Source organism: Rhinoraja longicauda, chromosome 2, assembly GCF_053455715.1.
Source record: "Rhinoraja longicauda isolate Sanriku21f chromosome 2, sRhiLon1.1, whole genome shotgun sequence".
NCBI classification, from domain to species: domain Eukaryota; kingdom Metazoa; phylum Chordata; class Chondrichthyes; order Rajiformes; family Arhynchobatidae; genus Rhinoraja; species Rhinoraja longicauda.
The window spans coordinates 35,142,028-35,154,130 of record NC_135954.1 but is presented as its reverse complement, the minus strand read 5'-3'; the positions used below and the strand labels follow the sequence as shown (position 1 = coordinate 35,154,130).

General features: G+C 41.4%; 1 protein-coding gene across 1 annotated transcript in view; it reads left to right on the top strand.

The window, feature by feature from the left end:
* itga8 (integrin, alpha 8) overlaps positions 1-12,103 on the top strand; it is a 222,036-nt gene that overhangs the window by 74,661 nt on the left and 135,272 nt on the right. The window contains exons 14-15 of the mRNA XM_078417154.1: positions 8,726-8,771; positions 11,936-12,043. Of these exons, the coding sequence (XP_078273280.1) occupies positions 8,726-8,771; positions 11,936-12,043 (154 nt within the window). The remainder of the gene's footprint in view (positions 1-8,725; positions 8,772-11,935; positions 12,044-12,103) is intronic.

Below are 12,103 nucleotides of genomic sequence, written 5' to 3'. Positions count from 1 at the left end.
TTTTTCAGTCAGAGAGTTGTGAATCTGTGGAATTCTCTGCCTCAGAAGGCAGTGGAGGCCAAGTCTCTGAATACATTCAAGAGAGAGTTAGATAGAGCTCTTAAGGATAGCGGAGTCAGGGGGTATGGGGAGAAAGCAGGAACGGGGTACTGATTGAGAATGATCAGCCATGATCACATTGAATGGCGGTGCTGGCTCGAAGGGCCGAATGGCCTCCTCCTGCACCTATTGTCTATTGTCTATTGTCCAGGTATTAACAATTGGGGAGAGCAGCTTGACCTCCACTTTGATGAACTTTGATAGTTTAGTTTATTGTCACGTGTACCGAGGTACAGTGAAAAGTTTTGTTGTGTGTTATGCAGTCAGCGGATAGACAGTGCATGATTACAATTGAGCCATGCACAGTGTACAGATACATGATCAAGGGAATAATGTTTAGTGCAAGATAAAGTCCAGTAAAGTCTGATTAAAGATAGTCCGAGGGGTCTCTAAAGAGGTTGATAGTAGCTCGGGACTGCTCTCCAGTTGTTGATAGAATGGTTCAGTTGCCTGGTAACAGCTGGGAAGAATTCCGAAAAGAAACTGTCCATTGAATCTGGAGGTATGCATTTTCACACTTCTATACCTCTTGCCTGATGGGAGAGGTGAGAAGGGGAAGTAAGGCTTAGAAGCAAAGTTCATGCGGATTTGTCAAAGAGTTCACCCAGAGAAGTGTAGACGCCAATTAATGCTGCCCTGCTCTGAGTAGTAGGCTCAGATTAAAATTAAGATATAAGTGAGTGGCGCGTGTGCTGAGAATATGCAATCTTGGGCACAGAGCAACCTAAACCAGAAGTTCTTATTATTTGAAAAAAGTAGCCTAAAAATCTTTAACTTTTTATTTAGTTGCAGTTCTTCAACTCATGAAATAAACAATAGACAATAGACAATAGGTGCAGGAGGAGGCCATTTGGCCCTTCGAGCCAGCACCGCCATTCAATATGATCATGGCTGATCATTCTCAATTAGTACCCCGTTCCTGCCTTCTCCCCATAGCCCGGCGTGGTGTGCCAACAGGCTGGAGGAGAGGGCAAAGGCCTTGCCACACAGCGGGCAGGTGAAGGGGCGCTCGCCGCTGTGGGTACGCCGGTGCTGCCACAGGCTGGACATGCAGGAGAAACCACTACCACACTCAGCGCAGTCAAAGGGTCTTTTTCACACAAAGGGTGGTGGGTGACTGGAACGAGCTGCTGGAGGAGATTGTTGAGGCAGGTACTATCGCAACATTTACGAAACATTTAGATAGGTGCATGGATAGGACAGGTTTAGAGGGATATGGGCCAAACGTAGCCAGGTGGGACTAGTGTAGATGGGACATGTTGGCCGCTGTGGGCAAATTGTGTCGAAGGACCTGTTTCCATACTGTAAGACTCTATGACTATGTGTGGGTTTATAGGTTACTTGGCTTCTGTAAAATTGTCCTTGTAGGGAATCGATGAGAAAGTGGGATAACGTAGAACTGGTATGGTTGGGTGATCGTGTAGGAAGGAACTGCAGATGCTGGTTTAAATCGAAGGTAGACACAAAATGCTGGAGTAACTCAGCGGGTCAGGCTGCATCTCTGGAGAGAAGGAATGAGTGATGTTTCGGGTCGAGACCCTTCTTCAGTGATCGATGGCCAGCCCGGACTTGGCAGGCTGAAAGGACTGCCTCTTGCTGTATCTCTAAACTAAACCAATACACATGTATGGCTTCTGCTGCAACACGTCTAAACTCTATGCAGCAAACAGTTTGCCCTCTTCTATGTGCTAAGCTGCAGTATATCGCCTGCGTGATACCTGGAGCCACTGGCCACATTTACCTGAGACTTAAGCCCAAACTACACTGGGGTGTTATGGTAGCACAAATGATGAGATCTGTTGTTCCACTGACTTGGTGTTCATTCTGAATAATTCCAAATATCTCAGCTGGTGTTTCTGAAGCTTGCTTGGAGTTCAGTGAGACCACTGTAGGAAGCCAGCATAGAGAGGTTAGAATGGGAGGGGAATTAAAGTGGATGAGGCATACTGAATGAATAAGAAAAATATGGTACGTAGTTCTGTTCACCTTATTATAGGTAGGATATGATCAAGCTAGAGCAGGATTGATTCACAAGGATGGTGCATGCCCTGTGATGGCCTGAATTAAAAGTAGAGACTTAAAAAGCTGGGTATGTTTTCCCTGGAGTGAAGGGGGCTGAGGAGATCTTATGGAGGTTTACAGCATCATGAGGGGCATGGATAAGGTGAAAGGTCACAGTCTTTTCCCCAGGATAGGGGAGTCTAAAAGTAGAGGGCTTAGGTTTAATGTGAGAGAGAAAAGATTTGAAGGGGGCCTGAGGGCAAAGCTTTTTCCACACTGAAGATGTTAGAGGTGGGAACAATTATAATGTTCAGAAGATATTTGGACAGGCATATTGGCAGGGAAAGGTTTATAGGGATATGCGCCAAAACCAAGCAAATGGGATGAGACCAGGTAGGCACCTTGGTCAGCGTGGCTGAGTTGGGTCGAAGGGCCTGTCTCTGTGATGTACAACTTCGTGATATTATGTTGGGTGTGTAAATTGATACCCAGCAAATCAAAGATATTAAGATAAAGAACAAAACTATCAACAGGTGCCCTAAAGTACATTGGAAGTAGAAGTTCCTTTGAAACAATTTAATATGGTGTGACCTATTATGGACCAATCCTGATTGAAACTCTTATCACACCACATCAGTTTTGTTGCCTTTAAACAAAAGACATCATTTGATAAACAAAATGCATCTTCATGCAATAGAAAAAATGTTACAACTCGGTAAGACGATATGTTAGTATCTACAACCAGCTTTAGAGTTTTAAAATAACTGATCCTTGTGTTTGTGAAATGAGATTTTTATTAAGTTTGAGTGCTTATATTCTGAATTTGTTGGTAAAATGGTAATGTAGGATGACTTCAGCTCTTCAAAATTTATTCAGGTCAAGTTGTGCTATTTTTGAGACATGGAAGTGAGAACTTAAACATTAGACTCATGAGAAGTCATTATGGAATAGAAAGATGAGATTGCATTTAGGCACAGCAGATCACTTTTACAGACTTCCACTAGTAACTGAGTACTCTACTCAAATTAGATGTATTGTCTTTGTCCTGATGTCTCCCTCTCCCTCCCTGCTGTAAAAATCTCACTTAACAGGAGTAATTCTGTTACAAAAAATGCCTTAAGGGGTTTTACTTAATTCTTTTAGTCTCTTATTAGCAGATTTTCATGACATTGTAACGGAAGAACAGATGCAAGAACCAGGCACGGCTCTGTAGAATTAAATTATCCAGGTCCATTCCTGTTAAAATGTGATTTGAAGAATGGATGGTTAACTAGATTGTCATCTGTGGTGAAAAGAGTTAAGTTTCTGCTTTATAACTGAGCATCACTCAGACAAAAAAAGGCAAAGAGGTATCCTATTAAAGCTGAATTGGCCTCAAAGAAACCTCACTATTGCCTTGTCCACTGCAGATATTTATATTCAGGTTTTGGAACATAAAATGATTTAAGGAAATGCTGAATTCAGATGTCAAAGTCACACGTGGGCTCAACGTCACTAATCCAAGAAATGCTGGTACCTCTCAGGAATATTAGTTCCCAGTTCTATTCTGCTGCTATATTTGGTAGGTTGCTTTTGCCAGGTTGATAAGATTCTGAGAATTTGAAAGATATGATTCTGTCACTGTAAGTCCATTTTCTGATGGAATGGCATTTAAAAGGCATATGGACAGGTACTAAAATAAGAAAAGTATAGAGAGATGTGGGCCTAATGCAGGCAAATGGAATTGGCATAGCTAGGCATTATGGGCGGCATAGACTAGGTGAGCCAAACGGTTCTGTTTCTGTATAATTTTATGATTTATGAATGATTAGGTATGTTTTGTATATCCAAATCGAGTACCTATGTTCTTGCTAGGTTGACCACTTAGTAAGAACATTGCGCTGTGCATTGCTTTGATGCTACTGGATTGCTTACACGCTTGCTTGGTTATGTAGGGAGGTTACCAGTAATCCAAATTGCTACAAGTCTCAAGTCACACATAAACCAAGCAGGTAACGATGGTAGATTTCCTTCCCTAAACAATCCTGTGGTTTCACAGTCATTATTATTGAGCTGCGATTCTTATTCCAGTTTTAATTGAATTGAATTAAAATTCCCAAGTTGCCGTACTGGCTCAATGGAGTTTCACATTATTTATCAAGATCATTAACCTGCACCTGGATTACCCATTCAGTAATAAACCATTAAATTTCCATTTCCTTATATATTATAGGTGGTTTCTAATTTTGCAACGCAGCTAAATGTACTGAATAGGTTGCTACTGCAAAATATAATGATCTCATGTTTGATCCAATATGAGTCTGAATAATCCAACTCCTACCACCTTCCCACACTGAAGTGGCCATAACTAAAGTCATAAAAGTGCCCACCAGTATACAATTAAGACATGAGGCATTGCCAAACCATGACTAGTAAGCACAGATGCAAGTTCAAAATGACTATCAACGTTTTGGACGAGCTCAAGTTTAATTGATCAGGAGGCCAATTGATATGATTGCTGAACTTTGAGTAACCAAAGGAGCAGGGAAAAGAATCAGTGACATAAAAGGTGAAGCAAAAGGGTTAAGAAGGGAACCAGGGATAAATAATCACCTTGTTCATTCTTAGGCCAAGCCTGGGGACAAGAATGGAGTTAGTCATTGGAGAAACAAATCTATAGTAGAGTCCAAAGACAATAGATTCAGCCACGTCTACTGCAAATATTTGGTGGTGGAAATGCTATTTTACCAATACATGTTCAGAAGTTCTTGGAGCAGAATTAGGCCATTCAGCCCATCAAGTCTACTCTGCCATTCAATCATGGCTGATCTATCTTTCCCTCTCAACCCCATTCTCCTACCTTATCCCCATAACACCTGGCATTCTTACTAATCACAAACCTATCAGTCCAGTGTAGAATGTTGGACATGTAATATGATAGTAGAAGCAGTGGAAGGACGTGCCGAGAAATGTAGGGTAAGTGGATGTGGTCGATAGTGTTGCTAAGTGGTGGCATGTAATGAAGACCAGGAAATTGTTAAAACAGAGAGAAGAGAATGTGGGAGGCAGAGAAGCCAGTGTGAATGCCTCTCTGGCAATAACTGGATATATGGGCACAGAACCAAATGAAGGCACTCCCACATGGCTAGGTGTCAGAGAATAAATGTCACAGAGGCTGCGGCCCTCAGCCGTCAGAGGGCACAAGCTAGTTGAGGAAATGGAAGCCTTTGTCCCACAAATGTGTGGCCATGGGTGACCCCGGGTAACAGAAATTCACCCTTTCTCCCTTACAGTATTTTAAAACCAATCTCCAAAGACCTGATATACAGAACACAATTCGCTCTTACAAAATTTATGTGAAGAAAAAATAAATAAACAATTGTATTCACCTGGCATTTCTTGATACATGCGCAGATGACATGGCTTCACGTTACATATAATCATGAGGCGGACCATTTTCTAGGCGCGCAACCCTTCCTCCCCCACCCGCATCATGTATGATAAAATCCATTTAATTGTACATTAAAATATGCCATGCGATAGACTCTTTGTCCCAATGGTCAATGCTGAAGTTAATCATCCACTTCAGCAATCTACCTGTTCCTCTATTCTCCCGAACGCTTCCAATTTAAGCAGCTGTCTTTAATATCTAACCTTTAATATCAGCATAGTTTCTGCTTCAACCACTAGCTCTGGCAAGTTATTTCACAAGCTCACAATTATTTATGGAATCTTGTCTTCATCTCTATTTATATAAGAATACAAGAACTGTTGCAGTTCAAGTTAAGCTGCCTTAGCCTGCATTTCCTGGCATTTGACACCAACCCAGAGAATGTGATTTTTTAATTCCCCAATTCCATCTGTTAGTTTTTAGCCTTTTTCACTCATTTTTAAAATTATGATTTTGCATTTCACGTTAATCTCCTTGGGCATGAACAGGCTGCTGTTATCTCCAAATTTCATCAACATTCCCTATAGATTTATAACCAAATCATTGACACACTTAGTCGTTGTCAATACCTTAGAAATGGATCCTGGGGGAAACCAATGTCTGCTGAAAAACTCTTTTCTCTGCTTTCTCCCTTCCAATAACTCTTTAATTCAGTTAATTACCCTTCTCTCAATTCGGTACCTTTTCATCTTCTTTCATGTCTCTTTCCTTTTCTGTTAAATGCTTTCCCACGATCCATGTGCCTTACATTAAATGCATTTCCCTTATTTGTACCTTTGTCTGACAAATGCAACTCTGACTGGTAGGGCTAATACCCTCAAAAGCACTCTCTTTTGAAATCCACGCCAAATCTTTCTAGCTATTTTCTCTTTAAAAGCTCATAGAAAACTTTTTCTTTCTAGTTTCTGTTTCTAGCTCTGTGTACAAATCCAAGTGTTAATAGTTCTATAATTGTTCTGAATGTTATCTAGCTGAAGGTTACCTGGATTAACATGTATCCCTTTATAAATATGATCAATCTCTAAACCTTTGGCACATATCGATATTCGATCGTGCTCTACATTATAATTGCGAGGGCCTCAGTAATTTCCTTCCATTTCCTTTCGGATTCTTGCCTTGTCCTTTGAGGCCTTTTGCTTTAACATCCATCAGTTTCACCAACTTCTCAAATCCATCAGAATATTGGCCCTGTCAACCACTACAGGATTTATTGCCTCACTGGTAATATTTCTTTTTCAGATGGTATCTCTGCAAATAGTTATTAAAGGGACCTTCTATATTTTGTTTATGATCACAACCCCACAAAAAGACAATCCTTTTATTTTATGGATCAAAATTCACTCCATAAATGTTCTTCATAAATGTTACATTCAATGTTTTCTTTTAAAATGTTGTAATACTTCCTCTTGGCATTTTTTTATCTGATTTGTCCACGTTCACATTGAACATAGAACATACATGCCAGTACAGCACAGGATCAGACCCTTCGCCCACAATGTCCGTGCCGAACAAGATGCCAGGTTAAATAATCTCCCCCATTTGCATGCGATCCAAATCCCTCCATTCCCACCAAATCCATGTACCTATCTAAAAGCCACTTAAACGTAACTATCGTATCTGCCTTCGCCACAACCCCTGGCCGCACGTTCCAGAAACTTATCACTATCTGTGCAAAAAACAATTACCGCACATATCTCCTTTCAACTTTCACCTTCACACCTTAAAGCTGTACCCTCTAGTCTTTGACATTTCTACTCTGGGAACCTGCTCGCTGCCAGGAAGTTAAGATCTCTCGGGGTTCACTATGTTGATGTCGGGTGATTCTGCACCTCTCTTGTATCCTTCTTCCCCTCAGGTCTCATAGTTGCCAAACTGGTTAATACTTGCTCACTTTTGGGCTCTTTTACTTATATTATTGAATTGAATTGAATTGAATTGAATTGAATTGAATAGAATAAATCTATTAGCCAAGTATGTAAACATACAAGGAATTTGCCTTGGTGCTTTGCTCACAAGTAACAACACCGATATACAGTAAACAATTAGTGAATGAAACATTACAATTTAAACATGTGAAGAATGAAATAAAATACCAGAGCAAAAGGAGTCTACAGACTTTTGGTTGTTGAGTAGAGCTACTGCTCGTGGAAAAAAGCTGTTTTTATGTCTGGCTGTGGCGGCTTTGACAGTCCGGAGTCGCCTTCCAGAGGGAAGTGCTTCAAAGAGTTTGTGGCCAGAGTGAGAGGGGTCAGAGATGATCTTTCCCGCTTTCTTCCTGGCCCTTGCAGTGTACAGTTCGTCGATGGGGGAAAGGTTGCAGCCAACAACCTTCTCGGCTGATCGAACGATGCGCTGCAGCCTCCGGATGTCGTGCTTGGTGGCTGAGCCAAACCAGACCATGATGGAGAAGATGAGGACAGATTCTATGATGGTAGTATAGAACTGGACCATCATTGTCTGTGGCAGACTGTGCTTTCTCAGCTGCCGCAGGAAGTACATCCTCTGTTGGGCCTTTTTGACTGTGGAGTCGATGGTGGCTTCCCATTTAAGGTCCCTGGAGATGATGGTTCCAAGGAACTTAAATGACTTCACAGATGTGACTGTAGTGTTGTTGATGGTGAGTGGGAGGAGGGGAGGAGGAACTCTCCAAAAGTCTACAATCAATTCCACCATCATAAGTGCATTGAGCTCCAGGTTGTTGCAAAGGTACCAGGATGCCAGCTGTGTCACTTCCTGTCTGTAGGCAGATTCCTCCCCATCCTGGATCAGGTTGTGTCATCCGCAAACATAAGAAGCTTGACAGAGTCCGTGGAGGTGCTGTCGTTGGTGTAGAGAGAGAACAGGTATAAAGTATAAAGTATAAAGTATTATACTTTAATAAAAGTATAATAATTTATACTTTGGATCAGCCAACCATAAGGGCATAAGGAACTGCAAATGCTGGTTTACTTAAAAAAAATACAAAGTGATGTAATAACAAAGTGGGTCAGGCAGCATCTCTGGAGGACATGGATAGGTGACGTTTCTGGTCGCAACAGCCAAATTATTGCCTATCCATGTTCTCCAGAGATGCTGCCTGCCCCTCTAAGTTACTCCCGGACTTTATGTTTATTTTACTGTGAAAGACTATTGAATGTCCGTAAGGGACATTACTGTTACTATTGCTAATAATACTAAAGTATTATCTGTTTACAGATTTGATAGTTGGCGCCTTTGGAGCAAGTAAAGTTGCAGTTTACAGGTACATGACCAAAATTTATTCATGCTGCAGATTTGCCAGATTCAGCATTTAACAGTGAAATTACTGCTAAATCTGTTTTAACTTCATGCTTGCTTGCTGTACATTTACATTTTGAAAACCTTCCTAAAATAGGAACATTAATTTCTGCCTTGCAGTTATTTGTTGAGTAATGATGTATAAAAAAAAAAAGTGGTACTGTTCATAGTCTGCTGTCATTTAATATGGTGAAATTGCTGGTACAAAATTCCCTTTAGATGGCTGTACTTTCCAGTCTCCATGTGCAACACTGCAGCCCAAATTGCCTTACAACCAACACTTCATGGTGGCAATATTTTAAAGTGAAAGTAGTATTAGCATCAAATATATTTCTGAACAGTCTATAATTCAGTTTAACTTGCAACAGGATATGCACTCAACAACAGGACATAGGTTGAATGAATGGGTACAACTTGACAAATAGTATTTAATATGGGAAAGTGTGAGGTTATGCACTTCAGTAAGTGGAATACAAAGGCAATTGACCAAATGACTCAGACGTAAATGTAGATGGCTTGATTAATAAGTTTTCAGATGATAACAAGATTGCTGGATTTGTGGACAATGAGGAAGGCTGTCATAGTATACAGTGGGAACTAGATCAGCTACAGAAATGGGCAGAGAAATGGCAGGTGGAGTTTAATCTGCGCCATTGTGAGATATTGCTCTTTGGAAGGTTGAATGTAAGGGTAAGATAGGTGGTTGGTGGAAGATCCTTAACACCATTGGTGTACAGAGGGATCTTGCGGTCAAGGTCTACAGCTAAAGTAACAATGCAAGTAGATAGAATGGTAAACAAGGCATATATATGTATGCACACATTCTTTGGTCGGGAAATTGAGTTTAAGAGTCAGGAAGACATGATGCATTATTATACTGGTGAGGCCGCATTTGGAGTATTGCATGTAGTTTTGGTCACTGCATTACTGGAAGCTTTCGAGGGGGTGCAGAGGAGGTTTTCAGGAATGTTGTCTGGATTAGGTTGTATAGCTAGAGGTTGGACAAACTTGGATTGTTTTCTCTGGAGCATTGGAGGTTGAGTGGAAAATGGATAGAATACATCATATTATGAGAGGTATAATAGATGGGGTGGATAGTCCGAACCTTTTTCCCAGGGTGTAAATGTCAAAGACTAGGGGACATAGCATTAAAGTCAGAGGGGCAAAGTTTAAAGGAAATGTGTGGGGGCGAGTAGTGCCTGGAATGTTCACCAGGCATGGTGGTGGAGGCAGACCTGATAGTGACATTTGAGCCTTTTGGACAGGCACAGAGATATGCAGGGATTGAAATGATATGGATCATGCGTAGGCAGATGGAAATTAGTTTATCTTGGCATCATGTTCAGCACAGACACTGTGGACCCAGGGCCTGTTCCTGTGCTGTACTTTGTGAAGTTGTATGTTCAATATGTGAAGCACATTACAGCAAGTTAGCAGCCAAGCGCAGCTAATCGTTAGGAAGGGAAATGGCTTATTGGGGTTTAGTGAAATGAAGTTGGAGTTTAAAAATAGAGAAACATTCAACCAGCCAAAGTGCAACACCTCAGACTTGCTCGGATTATACTCCATCGGCCATTTCTCCACGCATATCTGTAACTAATATATATATATATATTAGTATGTATATATAATATATACACAAGCCAATGGAATGTTGGCCTTCATAACAAGAGGAGTTGAGTATAGGAGCAAAGAGGTCCTTCTGCAGTTGTACAGGGCCCTAGTGAGACCGCACCTAGAGTACTGTGTGCAGTTTTGGTCTCCAAATTTGAGGAAGGATATTCTTGCTATTGAGGGCGTGCAGCGTAGGTTTACTAGGTTAATTCCCAGAATGGCGGGACTGTTGTATGTTGAAAGACTGGAGCGACTAGGCTTGTATACACTGGAATTTAGAAGGATGAGAGGGGATCTTATCGAAACATATAAGATTATTAAGGGGTTGGACACGTTAGAGGCAGGAAATATGTTCCCAATGTTGGGGGAGTCCAGAACCAGGGGCCACAGTTTAAGAATAAGGGGTAGGCCATGTAGAACGGAGATAAGGAAAAACATTTTCAGTCAGAGAATTGTAAATCTGTGGAATTCTCTGCCTCAGAAGGCAGTGGAGGCCAATTCTCTGAATGCATTCAAGAGAGAGCTAGATAGAGCTCTTAAGGATAGTGGAGTCAGGGGGTATGGGGAGAAGGCAGGAATGGGGTACTGATTGAGAATGATCAGCCATGATCACATTGAATGGTGGTGCTGTCTTGAAGGGCTGAATGGCCTACTCCTGCACCTATTGTCTATTGTATATACACTGCTGTATATATTGACAACCACCATCACAGTCCGCAACTCCACCAATTCTGGTGTTGCCCGCAAACTTGCTAGCGAACACATCTACGTTTATGTCCAAGTTGTTTGTACATATCACAAACATCAGAGGTCCCAGTGCAGATCCCCGCGGAACTCCACTGGTCATACACCTCCAGCCAGATTAATGTCCTTCCACTCCAACCCTCTGTCTTCCATGGCTAAGCCAGTTCTCAACCTTAATGGTGACGTCATCTTCACTAGATATTGCAGCTATTTGAGAATTGAGGCTTTTGGGAACTGGCACAGAAGAGGAAATGAGACCAAGGGAAGATCAGCCCTAATCACGTTAAATTGCCGGGCAGGCTTGAGAAGACCGGTGATCTACCCCTATTTCTAATTACTTATGTTGCAGACGGCAGAGGAGGAGGCAATAGCAATAATAAAGTGTAGCATGTGGCAATAATAAGGAAGAATGAAAATTGATTCCATTTTTGTGAAACAAGATGTACTTGTTTCAATAATACACGTCATCTCATACCAAAGTAATCAACCGTCTGTCTCAGTTTCCCATTAATTAGAGCCCATGAATTAAACAACGGAAACCAAATGTGAAAAGTGACAGCATAAAAATGATTCAAAGATAATTTAAGGGCAAAAGATTCTCACCAGACAGGTATGTTACTGTGGCCACGCACTGTTGCCTTTCATCTAAGAAGTGGAATAATGAAGTTTATTTTTGCCCTTGCATGACTACATGACCACTAATGCAATGAATTCATTTATAACCTGTCATTGCTGACAAAGCCCATAAAAATCTTTATACTTCACTTGCAGAGCTCGGCCGGTTGTGACAGTGGAAGCACAACTGCTCCTGAACCCATCAATCATTAACCCAGAGAATAAAAGTTGCCAGCTGCCTGGTTCGGAGATGTTGGTGTCATGGTAAGGAAGTGGTAATGATGTAGGGATGGGACCGACACTGTGTGATTTGCTCTGCCATTT